This window comes from Elgaria multicarinata, chromosome 1, assembly GCF_023053635.1.
Source record: "Elgaria multicarinata webbii isolate HBS135686 ecotype San Diego chromosome 1, rElgMul1.1.pri, whole genome shotgun sequence".
NCBI classification, from domain to species: Eukaryota; Metazoa; Chordata; class Lepidosauria; order Squamata; family Anguidae; genus Elgaria; species Elgaria multicarinata.
Genome location: NC_086171.1, coordinates 170,278,982 through 170,305,306, shown reverse-complemented (window position 1 = coordinate 170,305,306; position 26,325 = coordinate 170,278,982). Strand labels below are relative to the sequence as shown.

Genomic DNA, 26,325 nt, shown 5'->3' with positions numbered 1-26,325 from the left:
CCACTGTGCTGAGGACCTCGTCTAGGTCCATCAGCGGGCTCGTGGGCTCAAAGGATAATGAAGGAGTTGGGGATACTACTACTACTACTACTCTAATGCCACCTACCTCTTGTAAAGGGGCACTTTTCCCATTCCCACCCTCAAAAAGAGAACGCCGGGCACAAGTTGCAGAAGAGAGTGGCTCTGCCTGCTGCTTGTCCTGCTTCTGTTGTGGAGCAGCCAGCCAAGGAGTTGCCCGTTTGATTTTCACAGCAGGAGAGGCAGCCTGCTGCTTACTGCTGGTGCCAGCCTGAGCCTTGCTGCTTTCAGCACGCCTGCTCCCTCTTCTCATGATGACTAATAAAATATTAATACTACTAATAATATGTATAAGAATATACTAATATACTACTAAGAATATGTATAAGAATATAAGAATATGTTTAAGAATATTACTAATAAATGTAGGGAAATGGGACAAGAAGTGTGTGTATGCTTTCAAAAAAAAAAGCTTTCACAAAAGCAGAAGGAAAATCAAACACAGTCAGGCTTTAAGAGAGGGAAGGCGGGGGGACAACCAAACAAACAAACAAACACACCAAAATTTAAAAATAAAGTTTATATTAAATCAAAGTAAGGGAAAAACACAGAGCAAACTAAGCTAAAAGTCAGAAAGAAGCAAACAAACACACACGCCAAGCTAAAATCCTAATCTATCTCCAAAGTACACAGCAGCAGCTCACTAAGTAGACCCTCTCTCAATGAACGCTAAACCCACAAGAGGCTGAGAGCTCTCTGACTGTGAGGGTGACTCTGGCTTAGTCCCCGCCTCAAACGCTGGGATTGGAGGATGATGCTTCATGAGGTGATCAATTCTCATCAGGATTGGGAGTTGAATGTGCCTGTCATCGCTTCAAATATACCCCGCCGCCGCAGCCGGTTTACCCTACCGTTTGTATTGTAAATGTACCCGATTTTTTTAAAAAATATAGCACGCGACCCGCATGACGCAGAGAGGTGAGAGTAGTCTCAAAATGACCCCCATCCACGACTCTCTGAGCACAAGAATTTTCAGAACGATAGCGTCAAAAACAACCCAGTTATCCGCGATTATTTTCCGCAATGCAATCCTATGGGCGAAATGTTTTCAAGATGGCGATCGGAGCGCTCCGCAGAAAGAGAAGCGCTCCGAAAATGGGCGCTTCTCTTCGCCTTGCTTCTAGGGGTCCGCGGTCCACTTCTACTCTGCCTCTGGGCAAGGCGGAGCAGGCCAATTCGCTACTGCTTCTACGCTTCTAATCGGAGCGGAGCACATGTCTAATCTTTTATATCACAGTAGAATCTTCCATTGACTTCATTTGTCACACTCATAGGCTTTTAAGGTTTGGATCCTATCTTTAGTGTTTGCACAGTAGGGTTTCTCCTCCCCTTTTTCTTAGCAGTAGCTTTCAGCCATGAGTTGAGGACTATACATCAAGAAATCGCTGGCTTCTTATGTTGATGATTCTCAGCACTGAAGTTCCTTTATCTGTTAGGATGGTTTATACATTGGCTGCAAAATACTGTCATTTCCAAATGGTATGACTCCACCTTGTCATGAGAGGAAACTTAGAGCAGTGTCACTATATAAGAATCACATAATGTAAAAGACTCATTAAAAAAAAAAGCTTTGTCAAAAAATCTTTTTTAATGCTCTGGTTAATTCAAAGCAGCATATAACAGTGAACAATTTCCATTTAACTTCTGGCCACAGAACATAAAGAATTCATTACAGGAGAAGTTTCTGGATAAATTACACAGTAGAGAACCGGATTTAGAATCAACATTGTGGGAGTGGCTCCACAAACTATGGTATCTTGGGTTTGAGTTTGTTTGTTTGTTAGTGTTTTGATTTATAAAGCCTGAAAGTTCAATTCACTATAGAATTCAAAAGGTTTGGCCTTTCATTAGGAATGTTGGTATGGAGAAGCTACTTCATAAGGGATATAATCTGGCCCAATTTCATGGGGTGGGGAAGGCAATCAAACGGAGAATGACTTTGTGATTGCTGTTTTTAAAAGTTGCATTGCAGTCCAAGGGTCACACTTGTAACCTTCCCCCCACTCCAACATCCATCCAAAACATGTCTTAATTCCCCCGTCCTTTTGGTGGTTTAGATTATGTAAGAACAAACCAAAAAAACACAAGGGATCTCCCTTTCACTCCTTCAGTGAAAATCCATTGTAATGTTCTTAAGGTCTCAGTTTTCTCACTTTAATCCAAGGGAAATGATCTAAGAGCAAGTTATGCATATTATCTAGTGCTTATGACAGTGAATCTTGCCACCAGTGTCAACTGCATTGGGAAGGAGTGGTGGGAAGAGATATGGGAGTGGCAACGGCAAGAGAATCAGGGCACCAAAACAGATGTGATGATTGGGGTCACTGTGCTGGGGGAGAGGAGCTAATCCTTGCCCCTTCCCTGTTTTTCAGATTTGAATTGCCATTTCCTGAAGCTGCGATATGCCCCATGACAGTCAATTCCCAGATACCCACAGCACCTTGGCCCTGCCTGCTTCCAAATGCCTGATTCCAGTTGTTGATATTAATATTCCTTTAAAACATGGCAGATCTGAACACAGAACTCCCATGTCACATCTGGCCCAGTGTCAGGGTCCTGGCTGACCCAAGCCTAGATGAGGAGTCTATTTCTTTAGCTCAGCTCTCTCCTGTGGTAGACCTGGTGCAACAGGAAGCACACTAATGCTGGGATGCCTCTTCTGAGATTCCCAAGAATGCCTTTAGCCCTGTCCCAAGCCCAGCCATGGTTCCAGACTCTCCTGCCTCACTCCATGCCTCACTGGAACACCAGTGGTGATGGACCAGGCGGGAAGCTGAGAGCTGATGACAGAGTGCTCACCTGGCTGCCGGAAGACCCAGGAGAAGCCTACTGATGAGGCAGACCCAGCTGCAACTGAATCAGGGGCAACCAGCATATAAGCTCAGGACACCCAGTAGCAAAGAGAGTTAGGAAGAGAAAAAGGTTGGGAGGGGGGAGAGGGGAGAGGGAGAGGGAGAGGGAGAGGGAGAGGGAGAGGGAGAGGGAGAGGGAGAGGGAGATTGAGATTGAGATTGATTCTCTCATAGTGCTCTGTGGGAGAATGGCTAGGTGCAAGGGTTGCAATTTACTAGCAAAATGTTGACAGCAATCCTCTAATTTTATTGAAATTTACATGTATGTTAATAGCAAAACCTTGGTAGAAATACAAATTACAGCCTTTATTTCATCCTGGCTATAGCCATTTATATGTTGTTGTTGTTGTTGTTGTTGTTATTTATATAGCACCATCAGTGTACATGGTGCTGTACAGAGTAAAACAATAAAATAGCAAAACCCTGCCGCATAGGCTTACATTCTAATAAAATCATAATAAAACAATAAGAAGGGGGAGAGTATGCACCAAACAGGCACAGGGTAGAGTAAAACTAACAGTATAAAAGTCAGAACAAAATCAAGTGCCTGATGGACCATTAATGGAAGTAACCACATTTCGTATCTTTGTTTTAGACATCTATGTGTCCTTTTCTAATACTTTTCATTGTCATGTTTATTGTGGTAGGCCTTGATTGTGGCTACATTATGCTTGATTGTGACTACACTATGTGCAGAGACAGATTAGTAGGCTGGGCATTTCTTGTCAAAACCTTAAAACCTGAAAAACAAGGGAGAAAGATCAGGGTTGTGGGGACTGGATGTTTGTGCAAACAAGTGAGGTTGATTGATATGAGTACTTGCAGCACCATTGCAAAGAACTCTTCTCTGCAGTGCTCTCATGGTGCCAGGTTGGCACCTCCTCTCTCTTCAACCCTGTGCATTCCTCTCCTGGAGCCACCCCTGCCCTCCTTCTGGTAGAAGGTAACCAATTGCTGGTTGCCTTCCACCAGGTTCCACCCCCAGGTTGACCCCAGATTGCACCGTGCTGATGTCGCTCCCTTTGAAAAAGTTGGGGTAAATCCTTGAATTTTTCAAAACGCAGCATCGCAGGGAAGCCCCACGGTGGCTGCGCTTGTGTTGTTTAACCAACATGGCACAGATCCACAGCCACCACAGCACTTTCCCCGCATATAGACAACACACACACACACACACACACACACACTCTCCGGCATCCTGCAGAATGTTGCCTTTTGGCTCATTCAGTGGCTGGGCAAAATTGCCTGAAATGCCACCTCAACAGATGATTCCTTTCATCACTGCTTTCCACATTCCTCATTAAGTCTTTTTGAATCACTCCTTCCCCCTCTTTGCAGGTTATTTTTTAATTATTATTAACACATTCCTTCCTGCCTCATTTTATTACTATTTATTTACTTACTTTCTGGTAGAGGGTACCGCAGGGCTCAGTCCTGGGCCCAATGCTCTTCAACATTTTTATTAATGATTTGGATGAGGAGGTGCAGGGAACGCTTATCAAATTTGCAGATGACACAAAATTGGGTGGGATAGCTAATACCCTGGAAGACAGAAACAAACTTCAAAGTGATCTTGATAGGCTGGAGTGCTGGGCTGAAAACAAGAGGATGAAATTTAATAGGGATAAATGCCAAGTTCTACATCTAGGAAATAGAAACCAAATGCACAGTTACAAGATGGGGGATACTTGGCTCAGCGATACTACAAACGAGAAGGATCTTGGAATTGTTGTAGATCACAAGTTGAATATGAGTCAACAGTGCGATATGGATGCAAGAAAGGCAAATGCTATTTTGGGCTGCATTAATGGAAGTATAGCTTCCAAATCATGTGAGGTACTGGTTCCTCTCTATTCGGCCCTGGTTAGGCTTCATCTAGAGTATTGCGTCCAGTTCTGGGCTCCACAATTAAAGAAGGACACAGACAAGCTGGAGCGTGTTCAGAGGAGGGCAACCAGGATGATCAGGGGTCTGGAAACAAAGCCTTATGGAGAGAGACTGAAAGAACTGGGCATGTTTAGCCTGGAGAAGAGAAGATTGAGGGGAGACATGATAGCACTCTTCAAATACTTCAAAGGTTGTCACACAGAGGAGGGCCAGGATCTCTTCTCGATCCTCCCAGAGTGCAAGACACGGAATAACGGGCTCAAGTTTCAGGAAGCCAGATTCCAGCTGGACATCAGGAAAAACTTCCTGACTGTTATAGCAGTACGACAATGGAATCAGTTACCTAGGGAGGTTGTGGGCTCTCCCACACTAGAGGCCTTCAAGAGGCAGCTGGACAACCATCTGTCAGGGATGCTTTAGGGCGGATTCCTGCATTGAGCGGGGGGTTGTACTCGATGGCCTTGTAGGCCCCTTCCATCTCTGCTATTCTATGATTCTATGATTTATTTATTGTATTTCTATACCGCCCAATAGCCAGAGCTCTCTGGGCGGTTCACAAAAATTAAAACCATTCAAAGTATAAAACAACAGTATAAACAACTTTTTGACAATAAATGGTACTTCTTATTATAAGTTGGTGAGTCTCTATTAACTTCACTCCATCATCCTCAAATCATGAATTGAGAACTCTTGGAAAAGAGAATGATGTTTAGATGGCTCACAGAGATTCTAGCCAGCTTTCAAAAGCCCCATCAGTTTCAGTTTGTTGGCTGTGCTCCAGCAATATTGACAGTTAAGTTAGGGTGACCATATGAAAAGGAGGACAGGGCTCCTGTAACTTTAGCAGTTGCATAGAAAAGGGAATTTCAGCAGCTGTCATTTGTATATATGGAGAACCTGGTGAAATTCCCTCTTCATCACCACAGTTAAAGCTGCAGGTCCCCTGTCCTCTTTTAAATCTGGTCACTCTAGTATAGCTCCTGCACCTCTAACTGTTGTGATGAAGAGGGAATTTCACCAGGTTCTCCATATATACAAATGACAGCTGCTGAAATTCCCTATTCTATGCAACTGTTAAAGATACAGGAGCCCTGTCCTCCTTTCATATGGTCACCCTAGTTAAGTGTCTTGATCATTGCTGGAGATGGGGGCTCAAGAAGGAATGGTTACAAAAACCTAAATGTGTGCAAAGAACCAGAGCACGTGTGCTAAGTGTCCTAAAATGGAAGGCAGAGTTCAAAATGAAGAATAATCTATGACGACTCATCTTGGAATTATGACTTTTGAATTAAACAAAATACTTTGCAAGGTGGGCGAATAGAATATCAAAATTGCTGTGGGTTATAGACCAAGTGCAGTGACAAAGAGAAATACTACATTGAATCTTAGTGTAAATTTGGTACCAGTGCAGTTTCCCAAGTGTTCTGTGAGCTCATGTGCAAGGTACAATTAGCAACTTAAGACTTCCGGCTGGTAGCATTAAGCTCAGATGTCTGTCAGTCTCATAAACAAGTCTTCATCTAGATTAGTCTTCCCCACATCTGGCTTCCAGATTTGTTGAGTTACAACTCCCATCATCCCAAGCCAGTAAGGTAATGTATACATTATCCTGTTTGTTGAGCAAATGCATAGTCCGCTTTTCAACAGTGGATCTCAAAGTGGATTATAATTAAAGAAAAATAAAGCTCCAATAAAATTATAGCAATAACAAAACAAAATTAAAATAGTTGCAGATTAAAAGCAGAATGTTGTAAAACATTTGCCTGAAGGAAGAGATCTTGACAGCTCATTTAAAAGCACCACTCTCTTAGCACTGTTGCACTGAATAGGCCTTCTCAAAATAAGAGGACAATGCACACATGAATAAGGGGGCATGTGAGCCTCCCCTGACACCGTCATCAATCTCATTGTGTTTTAGGCATGTAGGGCCACTTTATGAAGAGGAGGGCCTCCTCTATCCATGGCAGCAGTCCACACAATCCAGAACACTGACTTCTTTGGAAACTGAATCAAGAACTTTGGGACCATCACTAAAAAAGACTCCCTAGTGGTGGACACAAACCAGATAGATGGTGGGATTCATTTCCCTTCCTTGAGTGAAGCAGAGAGTGGGAAGCATAAGAAGAAAGCCATTCCCTCAAATAACCTGGGCTCAAACTATAAAGATTTTTAAAGTTAAATATCAGCACTGTGGACTTAGCCTGACAGTTGATTGGCAATCATAGAGAAGACACATTATGTGCTCCCTGAAGTGAATAAAACATGTTAACCTGGCTGCTACATTCTGGAGCAACTGAAGCTTCCAAATTGCCTTCATGGGCAGACCCATGTAAAGTGCATTACAGTAGTCAAGGCAAGAGGTTACCTGGGCATTACTATAGTGTTGAGATCCCATTTTTCCAGGAAGGGACATAGCTGCTGGATCAGGTGAAGCTGATAGAAGAGGCTTCTGCCTGGCCAGAAGGAAGCCCTGATCCAAAAGCACTACAAACCTAATACTTCGGTAGGAAGCGTGAATCAGTCAAAAGTAGTTTCAGTTTAATCACCTTTATCCAGTCTTTTACTAATCCCAGACAGGCATACATCAAAGAAGTTGCATCATTTGGTTTGGATAAAAGAGAGAAATTGAGTTGGGTGACATTTAATTATTGATGACAATCTCCCCAAACACCTACACCCTTAACATATTGCAAAATCCTAGTGCAAAGTCTAAAATCCTAGTGAAGTGTGCATAACACCACATGTATAGTAAGGCATGACCATACCAACTGAGTGATCTCAGACTAAGGCACCACAAGGTTGCAGTATTTGCAGCTTCCAAGAAAAGGTTGCTCAAATATGGGGCTTCCCCCTTGGTATAGCGGGTTCTTTTACTTCCTCTATAGCATGGACACGAGGTTTATGCATGAAGAAGGTGATCATGTATGTGGGTAATGAACAGAAGGTTGGACATCAGATTGGGGTGGCCTGGTTTCAGGTCCCCACCAAGAAACTCATTTGAGCCTTTCACGATATTTTAATCCAGCCTGCTTCACATAGTTGTTGCAGTGGTGTAGTGCTGCCAAGGTTCAAGAAGATGCAAAACCAGCATTTTTTTATTAACAAGGATGCTGATGTCATCAGTCACTCCCCTAAGCTTCCCCATTCTCTCTCATTTTAGCTGCAATCCTCATATGAGCTGGGAGTAGGAGGTGGAAATTAATTTTTCCAGCAACAAAATATTGCCCCCTGTTGTAATCCAAAGTATTTGGGGCTTCCTTGATCTTGACTGGGCAATTAAGACCCATTAAGTTTACCAAACACTTGCTTCTGGTGGAGATGAAAACTCCATGTGGACTGTTATGATGAATGCCAGCAAAGTTAACCATTATGCCACTGGGTTGTTGTAAGGATTAAATTGAGACATGGACACATGTGCTTTTTGGAGATTCTCAGAAGGGCAGGATACAAATGTAATGAGCAAATTGCTGGATCAGGGTAATTATGTTAACGTATTTCATTGGGGCTAACACAACACAGTGTCCAGTAACCAGGGTTTTTTTATGTATGGCTAAACAAATGGGCAACCAGGCACACCACAATAAACCTTAGCCCATTGATAATAGATAATAACCAATTCATAATAAATTAAGATTTTCCATGTTTGCTCCCAAAATGTGCAAGGAATGTGCAAGGAAGTGTGTTTAGCCAGCTCTGGTATCCCACATTCACTAGACTTTTGGTGCTGTTAGACATAGCCTTAGTTTTCAATAGAATTTAAGTAAAGCACAGACGTTATGCTGGCTCTCTGCCCAGGACTGCATTTTTCATCCCCCACTTCTACAGCCACGAGAATCCAAGTAATACGTCTCTCTTCCAGCTAGATTCTATGTGACACTGAGACCCACCCACTCTGCCAACCTGATGGACTCAGTGGATTTTATTTTCATCCCAAGGGGTTTTGTTTCCATTTTTTTTATTTTTAATCAAAACCTAGAGCTCTTCCATAAATAAACAAACTTGCCTTCTCAGCATTTTAAGGCTGCTCTTCTCACAGAGATCGCTCTATTCTATGCAAAGAGCTGGGTGTTTGCAAGTCACCAGAAGCAAAATGGCCCGCAAACAGACTTCTCTTCCCACTAAACTGTTCAGACAGATATAACATTTTCAGAAATCGGAGACTTCGTTTCCCTTCCTTGAGCTAAGCAGAAGGGAAAAATAATTCCTTGACCCAAGAAAGAAACATCTCCTAGAAAATGCTGCTCATGCGGTCTCCCTGCTTTCATCCCTGGAGCAGTCATGAAAACTCTGAACTAATATTTCCAAATCCACTGGCAGGCAATACCTTTATTAAGATTAACCCAAATCTCACAAAATAGTGAGCAAGCTTTGGAGTTCTCCGGAAGTCTTCATCAGGCTCGATGGCAAACACAGTGGGGGGAAGACAAGGGAGAAACAATTGGATTGATGATGAAGCTGCAAAGTCTGCAATTAGTCAATTTTGAAATTGTTGTTGTTTATTCGTTCAGTCGTTTCCGACTCTTCGTGACTTCATGGACCAGCCCACGCCAGAGCTTTCTGTCAGCTGTCGCCACCCCTAGCTCCCCCAAGGTCAAGTCTGTCACCTCCAGAATATCATCCGTCCATCTTGCCCTTGGTCGGCCCCTCTTCCTTTTGCCTTCCACTTTCCCTAGCATCAGCCTCTTCTCCAGGGTATCCTGTCTTCTCATTATGTGGCCAAAGTACTTCAGTTTTGCCTTTAATACCATTCCCTCAAGTGAGCAGTCTGGCTTTATTTCCTGGAGTATGGACTGGTTTGATCTTCGTGCAGTCCAAGGCACTCTCAGAATTTTCCTCCAGCACCACAGTTCAAAAGCGTCTATCTTCCTTCGCTCAGCTTTCCTTATGGTCCAGCTCTCGCAGCCATAGGTTACTACGGGGAATACCATTGCTTTAACTATGCGGACCTTTGTTGTCAGTGTGGTGTCTCTGCTCCTAACTATTTTATCAAGATTTGTCATTGCTCTCCTCCCAAGAAGTAAACGTCTTCTGATTTCCTGGCTGCAGTCAGTGTCTGCAGTAATCTTTGCGCCCAGAAATATAAAGTCTGTCACTGCCTCCACGTTTTCTCCCTCTATTTGCCAGTTATCAATCAAGCTAGTTGCCATAATCTTGGTTTTTTTGAGGTTTAACTGCAACCCGGCTTTTGCACTTTCTTCTTTCACCTTTGTCATAAGGCTCCTCAGCTCCTCCTCGCTTTCAGCCATCAAAGTGGTGTCATCTGCATATCTGAGATTGTTAATGTTTCTTCCTGCAATTTTAACTCCAGCCTTGGATTCGTCAAGCCCAGCACGTCGCATGATGTGTTCTGCATACAAGTTGAATAGATAAGGTGAGAGTATACAACCCTGCCGTACTCCTTTCCCAATCTTAAACCAGTCCGTTGTTCCGTGGTCTGTTCTTACCGTTGCTACTTGTTCGTTATACAGATTCCTCAGGAGGCAGACCAGATGACTTGGTATCCCCATACCACCAAGAACTTGCCACAGTTTGTTATGATCCACACAGTCAAAGGCTTTAGAATAGTCAATAAAACAGAAATAGATGTTTTTCTGGAACTCCCTGGCTTTCTCCATTATCCAGCGGATATTGGCAATTTGGTCTCTAGTTCCTCTGCCTTTTCTAAACCCAGCTTGTACATCTGGCAATTCTCGCTCCATGAATTGCTGGAGTCTACCTTGCAGGATCTTGAGCATTACCTTGCTGGCATGTGAAATAAGTGCCACTGTCCGATAGTTTGAACATTCTTTAGTGTTTCCCTTTTTTGGTATGGGGATATAAGTTGATTTTTTCCAGTCCGATGGCCATTCTTGTGTTCTCCAAATTTGCTGGCATATGGCATGCATCACCTTGACAGCATCATCTTGCAATATTTTAAACAGTTCAGCTGGGATACCATCGTCTCCTGCTGCCTTGTTATTGGCAATGCTTCTTAAGGCCCATTCAACCTCACTCTTCAGGATGTCTGGCTCTAACTCACTGACCTCACCGTCTGAGCTATCCCCGATATTATTATCCTTCCTATACAGATCTTCCGTATATTCTTGCCACCTTTTCTTGATCTCTTCTGTTTCTGTTAGGTCCTTGCCATCTTTGTTTTTGATCATACCCATTTTTTTCTGGAATTTGCCACCGATGTTTCTAATTTTCTGGAAGAGGTCTCTTGTCCTTCCTATTCTATTGTCTTCTTCCACTTCCGCACATTGCTTGTTTAAAAATAATTCCTTATCTCTTCTGGCTAACCTCTGGAATTTTGCATTTAATTGCGCATATCTCCCCCTGTCACTGTTGCCTTTTGCTTTCCTTCTTTCTTGGGCTACTTCCAGTGTCTCAGCAGACAGCCATCTTGCCTTCTTGGTTTTCTTTTTCTTTGGGACGTTTTTTGTTGCCACCTCTTGGACAATGTTGCGAACTTCTGTCCATAGTTCTTCCGGGACCCTATCTACTAAATCTAGTCCCTTAAATCTGTTCTTCACTTCCACTGCATATTCATTAGGAATATAGGAATAGATTGCAGACAAAAAATTACTATATGACTTACCATAAAAACAATGTAACATACTTCTGTGTAGACATATACTATATAAGATAGCACTATTAATTGGATTAGGCTTCTCAACTCCTAGGCACTGTGTAGATTTCAGATTGCACCTAGAACTGTTGAGACAAAGAAAGAAACACAGATCCCTCATTTCTGGAAAATGTAAAATGCAGCTGTTACAGAGTATGGTATCATTGCTTTAGCTGTTTAGCAGGGGGGAAACATAACTCTGATTTGTCTTCTCTGTAAAAGGCACTGCAAGTTAGGGTTAGGACAATCCAAGGCCGCTTCCCCCAGAAATTCTCAGTGTAATTAGTAGAAAGTAATTAATTTCAAAGGTTTCTGTGATGGAAGAATAGTTCACTGTGTTACCTGGCAGAGTAAGGCGAATGTGAGGCAGTGTGAACACCCAAACCCTGATAAATTTACTCCCATGTATGTGGGCTTAGAGTGTTGAGGAGAAGCTGTAGCTTTTACAGTTCATGTTTGTAGTTTGGGGTTATTATTTATTTATTTATTTATTTATTTATTTATTTATTTATTTATTTACAAATGTTTATCCTGCTTTCCAGACAACTGTCTCCCTTCGTGGTTCACATCAACTAAAAGGAGAGAGAGAGAGAGAGAGAGAGAGAGAGAGAGAGATCCTGTCATCAGGCTTTCAAACTAAAATGACAGGACACTCAAGGAAAGGGGAGTGAGAGGAAAGGATGAGGGAGAAATCAAGGCCAGAGCAAGATGCTGAGCAGGCATTTCAATGCACCTTGCCTAGGCTTCCCTTGCTGATGTTTTTGCTTGAATGAGGCTCTTGTTTCTTAGGCCATTGGATGAGGCCAGAACGTTTTCCCCCCTCAATTTCTGCAGTCTCAGAGCAACTGTCCATTGGAGTTGTCTCCTTTCAGGAAAGGAGGGGAAAGTGAGGTCCCTGCAAAGGTGCCTTCTCTGGCTAATATATGGTCCAGGTTGGTCCCCCTTCCTTGGCTTGTCATTCCTGGGAAGCAGGGGGTTCAGCTTCCCAGTGGCCCTGCCCCTGGTTGATGGCAGAAGCCCGAGTGTGCTTTCCTTCTGCTCTCTATTCCTACTAGATAGCACTCTGGCACTAAACTGCACCTGCTGGGGGTCCAGTAAAGATTGGGACTGCAGTGGGAGAGGGATTAAAGCTCCCTACACGCCCCAATCTAGGGTCCCAATCCAGATTGGGATGCATTCTAAAACAGAGCAAAACTGGCTGCTTGCTACTTCTTTACTGTTATGGCTTCTTTGGCCTCCAGTCTAACTTCAGTTAACCATTACATCAGGAGCTACATTAACCAGGATAAGAGCTAACTATTCCCATTTAAACTAAGTTCTGAAACCACAGTTTAAAGTTTGTTCAGATCCTGAGTTAAGTGGGGAAACTTGGCTGTCTCTAACTATGGTTAACAACACTGCAGATGTAATAGTTAACCAGCTAAACCTAGCAAGAGAGAAGGATTTGTGCTCCAAAGGGGAAAGGGGAGTAGAAAACTCATCATCTTATGATCCACACCTAATCTTTTAACCAATATTACATATTTGGAAAGATTACATCTGTATCAACCCTCAAATTTGGATAGGGTTGTGTGTGAACAGTCTGGAAAAGAGGGTGAAATTTTGTCAGCGGCAGATTTTTTTTCATGAAACATTTAAACAGTATGCTTTTAAAATTGTCACAAGTCAACAGGGAGTGAAGATTAGGGGAATCTGTACCTGTTGACATAAAAGAGAAATCAATAATAGTGTACATGTTAACAAGAAATCTTTCTCATTCATGCAGCACATCATTGGGATCCATTCTATGTTCCTCTTGACAGCATAAATCTTCCCCTGCTGCCTGCAGCCCCAGTGATTAAATAAATAAATAAAGGAGCTTCCTTATGAACAAGCAGCGCTCTGATCTCCTATTCATTTATTTGCAGGCCTCATTAATATAACATCACTGAAACAAACAGCTAACGGGGTTGGGGGGAGCACTGTCAGGCTGAATAATGGAGTTGCTCTGCTGAGATAACAATTAGGTTTGGAATGTACTATCAGCTAAGACAGAGACAAGGAGTGATCATGCCAGGCTGATGAACTAGCGCTGTGCTGAGCTCCTGCTGGGCTCATCTATTGGGATGCAGCCAGATACAAATATAGCCATGGAAGAAAAAGGGGTATGTTTTGGTACAGCCACAATCCTGCCTTTTTCCCTTGTCAGACCTGGTGTTATTATGTTAAAGGTGGCTTATACTACAGGGCTTGATGGCTGTTCATTTCCTGCCTGTGATTTGTTTATTTATATTACATATGCTCAAAACAAAATGTACCAAAATATAAGAAATGGACAGCACCTGTCCCCTTTATTTTGAGGTGTATAGTCTAGGAGTGGCGCACCACTGGCACCTGTCTGTCAGTCATGCTTTTTGCTGGAGAGGTGCCACTCAGGCTAGGGACTTGGTACTTGGTATTTATACATCCAGGATAATACTCAGTAATTGCAGCAATGCTTGTTCAAAACTTTGGCACAGACTAATTCATTCTTACCCAACCTGCCAGATGGTTCCGACTTCAATTCCTATCAGCCCCCACCAACATGGCCAATGGCCAGGAATGCTCGGAGTTGTCATCCAAAACATCTGGAGGGCACCAGGTTGGGGAAAGCTGTTGTAATTGCACTGTCCTGGGGTGCATTGTTGCAACTTCCTGTATTGTGTTGCCATAATTACAACAATATGACCTTCAGGCTTGTGCTGCCCAATGGCCAGTGCTTCCAGGGGTTTTTTTGTTTTACACAGAAGACCATAGGACTGAGTCATTAAAGGCTGTGATGGATGTGGAAGATACAGGAGCATAATGGAATTCTTCCTTTTCCAATCCATCTTTGCATATGTCTTATAGGATAAATGTTTTTAAATAAATCCTATTTAGATTACTCAGGAGGCAAATAAGGTAGTTCTGGAACCCTGTGATGCCAAATTAATATTTGCTACTTGGATGATGGATCAGTTGAAAAGATGTGCAATAATAAAAGGAGAGGGAAATAATAGTGATACCCTTGTGGGAGTCTGCTTTAGACCACCAAGCCAGGCAGAAGACTTGGATGATGCCTTCCTAAACCAGATTACCAATTTTTTGAAGGGGAGAAATATGGTGGTAATGAGAGATTTCTGTTATCCTGGTATCTGCTGGAAGTCTGATGCTGCTAAGAATAAAAGGTCTAACAAATTCTGACTGTTTCATCTTCCAGAAGGTGGATGAAGGGACAAGGGGGTCAACTATCATAGACCTTATTGGTAAGATGGAAGTAGCGGGAGCCTTGGTTAGAATTGACCATGTTGTCTTTGGATTCATGTTATTGAGAAAGGCCAGTCGTAATCAGACATGCACCCAGGACTTCAGAAATGCTGATTTCAACTAGTTTAGAGAAATACTGGGTGCAGCCCCAAGGACAAAACTATGTGAGGAGAAGGGGTTCAAGTTCGAAGTGAAATACTGAAGCCACAATCATAAACTATTCCAGTGAGCAAGAAAAAAATGAGAGGCATCTAAAGAAAACAGCATAAGGAGCTATTTCATGAAAACAGATTTAAAAGGGATGAGTGCAAAGTAGTAGTAGCCAAAGCTTGGGTTGTCACAAGCACTAAAGTTCTATTTGAGTTCAGGAGGGCTTATGAGGGATGTTAAAAACACACACACACACACACCAAAAAGGGAGTTTGGGAGCTTTGTTGAGAACTGGAAGAACAGTTAGTCAGCCCACTGCAAGAAGATGGAGATGTGCTAAAAGGCCACATAGAGAAGGCAGAACTGCTTAACTTCAACTTTGCACACAAAAGAAGCTGTACCTGACCAGACAAAAACAGATCAAATGATGAAGGGAAGGACTTTGTTTTCTGTTGCTCCAGACTGAGAATAGGGCCCGAAATCATAGACTCAAATGATTCGAAAAAGCAACTAACTATTAAGAACTTTCTGTGGTATGAGCGGTTTTATGGTGGAACAGACTGCCTTTGAAAGTGATGGACTCTCCTTCCTTGGAGGATTTTAAGCAGAAACTGCCTGGCCACCTATCAGGTCCCCTCCAACTCTATAATTCTGTCATTTGTGGCTTTGGAGAAAGTCAGCTATGGATTCATCCCAAAAAGTTCTTGATCCTGGCTGACATGTTCAGATTGATAATATAATTATTTACCTTGTGTCTCTTCTTTTATCCAGCAATTGTCAGACACTTTGAATATTGGAAGCAGCTGGAGATTTGTGGCATGCTGGTACAATTACAATAGACTCACAAGTAGCAAATTCCTTGACCCTTTTTTAAAAAAACATGATTTGAGAAGTAGAGGCCTGTCCTACAAAAATAACAGCTTCTTTCCTTATCTTCTTTGTTGTAAGGTAAATGTGATGAGAATTACTAGGCATCTTGTACATTAACATCCTTATACATTTGTGCATGTATAGAAGCAGGCTCTGCACATATATCCCCACCTGAATGGAGAATTGTATGTGCAAATGGGTCCTGTGCATGTGATTCCCCAGCCCAATCTAGTATTCAGAGCTACAACAGGGGGCTGAATTCAGTGCCACTCCCTCCTCTTTATTCACCAAGTAGTTGTAATAGTGGAGCTGCAGCTCTTTAAAATGTGCACATGCATCTAAGGTTGCTGTACACATGCTCTGATGGATTGGAGTCTAAAAGTGCAATATAGATTATTTATAACCCCCCTTCCCCTCAGCAAAGGAAACATTCCAATGACGTATTTCATGAATGTTTTCTGACCCCAGAACACAAGAAGAGCCATGATGGATCAGACCAAGGGTCCATCTTGTCCAACATTCTGTTCACACAGTGGCAAGCCAGTTGTTAACCAGGTACCCACAAGCAGAACACAGGTGCAGCAGCACCCTCCCACCCATGTTCCCCACACTGCCTCTGATACTGGAGGTAGTGCATAGCCAGCAGAACTGATAGCCTGCTCCTCCAGGAATTTATCCTACCCCCTTTTAAAGCCATTCAAGTTGGTAGCCATCACTACATCTTGTGGTAGTGAGTTCCATAGTTTAACTATGTGCTGTGTGAACAAGTACTTCTTTTTATCTGTCTTGAATCTCCCACCAATCAGTTTCATGCAATGATCCCAGGTTCTGGTAACTTGTGCCTTGAACAGTAAACCAACCCACAGACATCTGGTTTTTTTCCTATCTCTATTCCAGTAAAAGCTGATGTTTTTTACTTTGGTGTTATACTGTAGTTTTGAACTTTTAAAAGTTTTATACCATGTTTTGTCCTTCTTCTGAGTGAAGCATTGGACTTTTGCCCCAAAGTCCTCTGCTGATGGTGCCACTGGTTTGCCATGTTTGTCAGAGAGCTTCAGCTATTGGGTGGGCTAGAAATGTAACAAATAAATAAAAAGCTTCACCTGCTAAATTTCTGTGTGTCAGGCTGTTGTTATAGACAAAGGAGCTGGTCTAGTAAAAAGATGGTGGCCTTAATGGTGGTTAGCATTCTGCCAATACTACAATGCAGGCAGAAGGGTGAGGTTGGACTATTAGCATTAGATCCAAAAGCTATGACTTTCTTTAAAAAAAAAAAAAAAGCTCCTGGTTCAGACACCATACATAGATGGCAGCTGACTGGACTTTGGCCCGGTCCAGTTTGTTTAGAAGGGCCTGTATAACTGGAGTCTTTAAATCTTTGCTGCCTTCTGTGATTATGACTGAATTTCCCCAGCTGTAATTAATTGAATGCATCTGTTCTAACCCTGCGGCTGCATTGTGACACAGTTCCTTCAAAACTGTTCAATTAGTGGCCGCTAAAATCTAGGTCGAATTGGAAGTCTGGTTTGGGTATTTTCCAGGTCAGAACATTTGGAAAATAGAAAGGCAACACTGCATCGTTTGACATTGTAGTCAGGTTTTGTTGACTCAAGGTAGGTAAGAATTTTTAACAGCGTTGGGTTTTTTGTTTTTCTTTTTTAAATGGCAAGCAGTGGGTTTTACTGGGAGGGGCATCGTGCCTCAGCTTGTCATGCAAATGTTCCAGCAAATGCATTTTTAAAAATAACATGCAGATGTAAGGGAAATAACTGTCAAGAACCGTGAACCATTGTGTATGGGTGACTTGTAAACATTAGTAGTAGCAGATCTTCAACCTTGCTTAGTATAATATAATGCAATTTGAGTTTTGTATCCTGTCTTTTGTAGACACATGATGCTTTGCAAAGGAAAATGATACAAGACACACTACAGAGTGTGAGTTACAGAAAATGGAGTGTAACAGACGCGACACAGTGAATAGATTAAAGCTTTTAGTCCTGGGGCTGAGAACATGGGGGACGATGGGAATTGAGTTAAAGGCAGAAGAATGAAACGAGCACTCTTTAAATACAATGCAGTCCTATACAGACTGGTACCTGCATGGTTACCTATATTCTGGAATGGGTTTGGCTTTAGAGTTACAGAATAAACAGGAGCAGAAGTGAAGTGAGAAAAATTAAGCGTAAGTGAGAGACAGAAGAATGGAGGCAGGTAATTGATGAGTAAGGCTTACTTTCAGAGAAGGAATTGAGGCTAACTGTCATGTTTCCTCTCACACAATATGTGGTGGGAGTGGGGAGTGAATACACAGAGGAAGCAAGTTTTAATTTGGTCACAGGGGACAGACATCTAGGCAATGGTGAATTTTTAAAGAGAAGTGCCAGGGCTAGAGAAGGTATGCTGAATTCTACAGTGGTGCAGTTAGGTAATTTTAGGCTCTCGACTTAATGGCCTTAATGGCCCCTTTTTAGATGGTAATGCATATTAACTTAATTCAAAATGTGATACTTCATACGTCTGACTGAGGCTTTAGACTTTTGTCCCAAAGTCCTCCACTGATGGCACTACTGGCAACCTCTCACTGAATTCCTGGTGTATGGAGTGGGCTGTAAGGGAAATTCAGACTGAATGTGATCAGTCATCAGACCTGACAAGACAAATGGATTGAAGATTCGTAGGGCTAGAACCCAAGCTCAAAATATTGTAGACCAATTTGGAAAATGAAGAAATCTGGCCATACAAATATTGCCAGGATTCGATCATTTTTGTCTGTCTCTTCTGCCAAGACGCTTGTTCATGCACTGGTTATTTCACGGTTGGACTACTGCAACCTTCTTCTCTCTGGCCTTCCTTCTTCTCACATCAGTCCGTTGGTTTCTGTTCACCACTCTGCCGCAAAGATCATCTTCTTAGCTCGCCGCTCCGACCATGTTACTCCGCTTCTGAAATCTCTTCATTGGCTTCCAATTCACTTCAGAATCCAATATAAACTTCTCCTGTTAACCTTCAAAGCTTTTCACGGTCTAGCTCCTTCCTATCTCTCCTCTCTCATCTCACACTATTGCCCCGCTCGTGCTCTTCGCTCCTCTGATGCCATGTTTCTCGCCTGCCCAAGAGCCTCTACTTCCCTTGCTCGGCTTCGTCCATTTTCGTCTGCTGCCCCTTACGCCTGGAACGCTCTTCCAGAACATTTGAGAACTACAAGTTCAACCGCAGCTTTTAAAGCTCAGCTAAAAACTTTTCTTTTTCCTAAAGCTTTTAAAACTTGATGTTGTGCAGACTTCTACTGTTACTTTCTACTGTTAGTTTTTCCCTACCCTGTGCCTGCTTACCCTTCCCTGTACCTGTTTGCATTCTCTTCCCCTCCTTATTGTTTTACTATGATTTTATTAGATTGTAAGCCTATGCGGCAGGGTCTTGCTATTTACTGTTTTACTCTGTACAGCACCATGTACATTGATGGTGCTATATAAATAAATAATAATAATAATAATAATAATGCTACGTTAATTTGACTTTTCTTCATGAATAGCAGAAAATCTTACAAAATAAAAGGACTGTAGCTCAGAACTCCGTCACAGATTGTGTGGGGGCATTCTTTTAGCCATTCTTCACTACATGAAAATGTCTATTGTGAAAGAGGAATGGGGGCTCCTGGAAACATTTGAAACAGAAATACTAGTTCCGAATCTACACTTCAAAACCAAGGGCAGTATCAGCTAGTTTTGTTTCCATTGTCATTAAAGGTATCCAGCAAATGTTTTCTGATTTTATGAAATTAACACTGCAATCCTATGCATGTCTATTCAAAGGCAAACCCCAATGACCCTGTTCAGATGAAACGCTAAGCCATGGTTAGGATGCTAACCCTTTTGCAGCAAATGGATAGTGACCATGTTTAAACTGTGGTTATATAGCCACCATGGTTAGGAATGGTTCACTCAAAATGCTTAACCACTGTGGCTTAGCGTGTCATCTGAACAGGGTCATTGAATTCTGGAACTTACTCCCAGGTAAGTGTGTTTAACAGGGCTGGGCAACATGTATTCAGTGGGTTGCATCCAACCTCCTGTCTTTTTTTCTGCTCCCTGATTCCCCAAATTGCTACCAGTACAATACTGGATTGCTGATGAATTTTGGCAGTGCATGGTGGCAGAAAAGAACAAACCATTTTCCTTTTAAAATTTGGTGCATACCTTCTTTTAATGCAAAATCACACTTTCTGGGTTTCTTTTTTCCGCTACCAAATTGCTGCCAAAATTCTGTTGCAATTTGGCAGTGGCAGGGCCTGTAGCCCCCATTGGCTTGGGGGAAGAAAATCTGAATTTGCCCACTCTTCGTGTATATAATTACAGGTCATGGCAGGGTGGGAAATGTGTGACCCTCCAGATGATGTTGGACTGTAAGTTCTATCAGCCCTAGGCAGCATATCCAAAAGCAAGGGGTGATGGAAATCTCAATCCAACAACATCTGGAGGGCTATGTTCCCTGGCTTCCAAAGATCACTTGGTCCAACACACATAAGACTGCAACTCTCCCCATATCATAAAACATTTCCAAGACATTATGAACTGTAATATTTGCATGAGCCAGAGCATGATGTACCAACATGAGTCACTTTGGCCCAAAAATCTAATTGTAGCTTTTAATGAAAAACCATTGTCTAAAAGAGTCTGAGAATTGGTCCTACATATTTTTTAAAGGAATGCAATAAAGGGTTTACCCAAATTGTACTGCAAAACACTAACAGAGCCTGAAATTAGCTTTGTATGTTCTGATCCACCTATTGCTAAGCACATAGCCAAATTTTGATCATACCATCAGGAGATATTATAGAAGGTACCTTTTTTCTAGACTAGGAGCTGAAGTGGCTATGATAGAGGTGTACTATAAATAGGCAGCTTATGAAATAAACTCCCCCTTTTAGTGTTTCAAAAAGACATTTAAGGAGGTGTGAATGCCTTGCTCCCTAATAAAATGTGGTATTTAACATTCAAAGCCTGTCCAAAGTGGAGCTTAATGAAGTTCTCCAAAGTAACTGTCAAGCTTTTTAAGGTTACTAGCTTTTATAAAAGTCTATAAAAAGGAAGCCAGGCCTACTCCCCCAGCAGACGTTTCTGCCACAAACCACCAGCTGCATGCAGCCTCCCACCAGATTTCTTGTGTTTCTACCATAGTAGGCATAGAAGCGGCCGCCTACGGCTGTTAAAGGCATGATTCAGAAGCTGAGAAGGCTGAGATCCGCATGCCGGGCTAGGAATGATTACGATAAATGGAGCAGTCTTCAGATTTGGACACAATTATTTGGTTCATGTTTACAGCAGATGTGAAAATTGCAAGATGAAGTGCAGTATGGGGTCTAGTGAAGGCTAAAAAGAGTGATGGGGTTACTGGGAATGCCGTCCAAGGATCTGTTGTGTATTGGGATGAAATTAACGCTCACATCTGGTCTGCGACATCTGCACAAGAAACAGGTGGTATTTGGCACAGCTGCTGAATAATTGTGTGCTTAAACCCAGATTGGAGTGATGATCAGCTGGAGTGGGGTCAGAATATGTCACTATAGAAAGTGCAACAAAATAAAATATCATTGAAGTTGCTTCTACCATGTGGAAAGCTCTTGTCTACCCATTTCCTTTTTTCCTTTTCTTCCTGTTGTCATTTTCCCCTCTTGTTGAAATTTCGATTATAAACTCCTTGGGGAAGGGACCTGCTTTTTTAATTCGTTACTCTGTAAAGTACATGTGTATAGATGGCATCATACACTCATTGGGTCCTCTTTTCCTCATGTCATGTGTCTCTGTGTGTTGATTGCACAATAGTGCTGTTACAGTATAATAGTCACAGTATTGAACAAATATACAATGTTCTTGAAGGAATAAAGATGAGAAAGTTCTCTCCTAAAGGATATCCTACAGTACAAAAGGAACTGACCAAGATTGTGCCAGGTTCTGAGCTAGAGGCATAATTAATAAATAATAATAATAATAATAATAGTAATAATAAATTTTGTACTTGTGTTTAATGAAATAAATTCCATACACACATCCTTCTGAACTGAGCCCAAACATTTTGGTGATTTTTCACACCCATTTGCAAAAGGGAATGACACTGTATGCAGGGGAGTAAGGCTTTGAGGAAGAAGGAATGTATTAGCATTGCCAAGATAACTGGGCCAATGCTCCTTCACACTGGGATGCACATCTAAATGCACATCCCATTGAAAGTGATGCAGTGTAGAGAAATAACCTCTGCATTTGGTTATACATGCCTTAGCTCACATCCACAGAACCTGAAAAACTGGCCTATTCCTACTTCACTACATAATAATAGCAAAAATTGTCAAGATGTGGAACGAATAGAAATGATTACCAGTTCCTGCCCTTTCCATGGAAGCCTACTACTCTTTTTAAGTGATGTTTTAAATACTACTTGCTGAAAGTGTGAGAATTTCAGCTTCCCTTTCTTAATAAAATAACTTTATCACTCCCATAGATGTGTGAGGAAATTTAAATATGGAACGATATCACAGAATTTTAGGGGAACTATAAAAGCATAAGAAATTATGAATTAGGCAGCAATTTGGTCTGTGAGTCAGCCTCCTATATATTTGGGGTGACAACTTAGATTTTGTTAATCTTTTTATCTCATTAGGTTTAGGGTTTTTAAATCACAAAGAAATTATTATCTAACATGCATAAGACGCATGGTATCATTGCAATGACTGGAGATCAACTGACATTTTACACAAAAAGCGAAGAAAGATGAGATTGGTCTGTCTTCAGGTGGTAGAAAAATATCTTCTTTCAGTTTTAAGATTTCTTTTGTGAACAGCTAAATTTTGTATTCTCCAAGAGGAAGCTATGTTGGTCCACAGCTGTGCAATACCTTTATATGACCAACCAATATGTCAAGGTTTTCCAGGTTATATGCCCTCCAACTACTAGACAATTCTAAACAATTTGATTTCTGTCAACCATTTAACTACTTCAGAACCTAAAATTAATCCCTAGCATTGATCATATACAAACAGCCATGTTTCCCTATTTATTTTTGGTGCCTCACAAAGAACTTGCATGTTTCACTTACAGATAGAGACAAATCTGCCTAACTGCTGGATTTTATATTTTCAAAATGGGGGATCAATAATTATTTGCTGCTTTGTCCTGGCAGCCATAGGTGCAACCTGACAGCTGCTTAGCACCTCGTAGACAGTGATCCACCTAAATCTGAAATCTCCTCCTACATTCCATATTAGGACTGTGACTATAATGCAGACTTTGTGGGTCCAACATCAAGCCAGCTTTTCTCTCCCCTGCTTTCTTCCCCCATCCGTTTTGATTTACGTTCAGCTGATGAAGGGTTCTGGAGAACTCAAAAACTTGCTTGCTATTTTGTGACATTTTGGTTTGTTCCAATGAATATTCTTGCCCAACTACAACTGTTACTTTTTACAGCCACAAGCCATTAAGGTATTTTTGGCTGTGTAATATTCACAGAGTGTATATTCAGATGCACAGATTTTCACATGACTCACACCTGAAATCACTGCAGATGTCTTGGGCAGCTCACACTTCATTACATACTCTGTCCCAGTTGATGCTTCACTTCCAGGTATCTTTGCATAGTACCTCATTAAACATGTACTGGGCTTCCCACAGTAGCCTTTCTTTATATTGGACAAATGCTTCTCTTTGTCCCTCGTATTAGCTGCAGCTTTTTGTTATTTTTTGCTGATTTTTTTCACTTAGCCACAAATTTCTTCTGTTAACTATTTTTTGTAAGATCAGTGATAGGGGAGTTGGGGAGGGAACAGATTTTGAATATTTAGCTTTATTTAAATCCAAAACAATTTCATAATCCTCAGATTATTGTGGCATGTGTATAGAAAACTTAAGTGTATTAACAGGGATAATAAAGGACAAATTGGCACTGCAACAGAAGAGGTGTGGAACAGACGGATGAATAGGAGATAGCTGATTCCTGTTCATGCTGTACCACCACCATTAGTGTAGTGGTGGAGGGAAAACAAGGGGGACACAGCTCCAGGACATTTTTCACAGCAGGAGCAGCGATGTCACCTGCTAAAGAGCAAGGTAATTGAAGAACCCTCCCTCTAACAAGTGAATGGCAATGATGAGGCTTTCAAGTTTTCTTATAGTTTGTGAGAGAGTTTTTATACTTAAAAGCTTAAGGTTGCATTTCAGTTGGCTGGGGATCTTTTGTTAAAGTTCAGTGTGTTTTACCAGTTGGTTCTGTGCAGTCAGAAGTAAGCCCTGAGTTCAGTGTCACTTACTTCAGGAAACTGTGTATAAGATTGACATCATGCTGTTCTTAATAAATTGGGTATATAATGCTGCTCTTTGCTTCTGCATGTGTGTGCGCGCGCAGACACACACACACACACTTACATGGTGAGCTCCTGTTCTTCAAAATTTACTATGGTGGGCCTGTTCAGACAACTCACTAAGCCATGGTCAGGCTGCTAACCCTTTTGCAGCAAATGGTTAGTGAGTGTGGCTGTTTCTGCACCTGCCTTTTCCCCTGGGATCATCCCTGTGCATCCAAATGACACACAGGGGATCCCGGGAGCAGGCAGGGATGATCCCTCCATTTGCCTGGGATAATCCTTAGGTGTAGAAAGGGCCTGTATTTAAACTGTAGTTATATAACCACTATGGTTTGAAATGGTTCACCTGACATGCTAAGCCGTAATGCTTAGCTCAAAATGCTTAATGACTGTGGCTTAGCATGTCATCTGAACAGGATCTATACCACTTTATACTAGAGTTCCCATTGACAATCCATGGCTGCATGTGTGGTTCTTGTTTCACCAAGACACTTAGACCAGAACTACACATTAAGAAGGAATGTCTTATCCTGGATTCATCTGCCGCATGACTTGTATGGTCCTATCTTTTCACTACGGTCTCATACTACACTCCAAAGAACTACTATACTCCACATTATACTTCAAAGAACAGAGATGAAATACCCATTTTCTAGATGGACCAGTGGGGTTCAGAAATACTGTGATTTGCTCAGTGATAGATCCCATACTTACAGTGTATGTGTTGGTGGGGGGCAGGGGAGAGAATTGAAAGCTGGGCGTTCTCCACAACCACTTGCAGAACCACATTTTCTTTTTCTTACCAAATAATTTCTGGCTTTCTAGGAAGTATGCTATATTTAGTTCTATTGTAAACCCTGTGTTTTGCTTCCCTTTTCCAGATCCTAACCATGTCAGGCCCACCAGAAGGAGGAACACGAGTGACAATTCGTGGAGTCAATCTGGGCCTGGACTTTTCTGAGATAGCCCACAATGTTCAAGTGGCTGGTGTAGAGTGCACTCCGCTGGAAGACCAGTACATTATTGCTGAGCAGTGAGTTTTCATATCTCCACCTGAGCCTTTATGTGAACTAAAGACCACTTAAACATTTAGCTTGTAACAACCATAACGCAATTGAGTATACCTATGCTCGGAGAATGGTAGATGGTGGTTTTTAAATCTGGAATCCCAACTGGTAATCTCAGTAGGATAAACATATAAACCTGGGTGAATCATTAGTGGGAAAAGTATATAAACTGTGGCATTCAGTGTTTTAGGACTGTAATAAATATAAGAATAAGCAGTGAACCTCTTACATGTGTGTAAAAAGCACTTTACTAGCCAGATCTTGGTGTTAAATAGCTACTAGTCAAGTCATACTTTTAAATAACGTTATGTATTTGGTAATGACTCTAGTTTAGGGTGACCATATTTTGGAAACCGAAAAGGAGGACAACATGGTTGGCCCCCAAGTGGGCATGTCCAGCACCAAGGGGGGGGGTGACCACCCGAACATAGCCTTGGTCACAGCACGTATTTAAGACAAACATAACATCTTAATGTTAAAATCGCTGAAATAAAGAACAAGTGAGACATTCAATGTATCTGAAACTAACTTCACTCACTCCTACTTTTATAGCTTTTGCTGTACTTCAAAGCTTTTGCTATACTCTGTGTGATACAGTCTCCCCTTCCCTCAAATATCTTTTCTGACTGTATCCTCACTCGTTGCAAGCTGCTGCTGTGGTTAATGGGGTTTGCTACTGGCCAGCCGGATGGCTGGCTTTTTTATTTTTAAATTTCAATTTTTAAAAAAAACTTGTGTATGATTGTCACAAGTTTCTCTACTCTAACATTAGGGTGGGTGTTGTGGCAGTGAACACTTCTCACTTATATACATTAGCTTCTCAAGGCTTGTGTGTTGGCACCACTTGGCACATCCAGACTTTGAACTCCTCTCTACTTCCTGCACAAACATGCAACTCTGAGACCCTCTTCCTAATGCCCTGCGTTCCATGCCAGCACCATGGGGCTACGTTACAATAGATGTCTCTGGGTTGTCTGTGCAGCCTCTGTTGTCTCTCACTCTAAGTCATTGCAGACAAACCAAAGCCTCCAGCCTCAAACAATCTCTCTCTCTCTCTCTCTCTCTCTCTCTCTCTCTCTCTCTCTCTCTCTCTCTCTCTCTGCCAAAGTCTCCCAATGGTCCAGCTAGGCTGCGCACTTGTGGCTTGGGATATTTTGTTCTGTACAGCACCATGAAAATGGATGACACTATATATAA

General features: G+C 41.9%; 1 protein-coding gene across 1 annotated transcript in view; it reads left to right on the top strand.

Moving 5' to 3' along the window:
* Window positions 1–26,325, top strand: part of PLXNA2 (plexin A2) — a 498,241-nt gene that overhangs the window by 355,741 nt on the left and 116,175 nt on the right. The window contains exon 13 of the mRNA XM_063142969.1: window positions 24,943–25,094. Within this exon, the coding sequence (XP_062999039.1) occupies window positions 24,943–25,094 (152 nt within the window). The remainder of the gene's footprint in view (window positions 1–24,942; window positions 25,095–26,325) is intronic.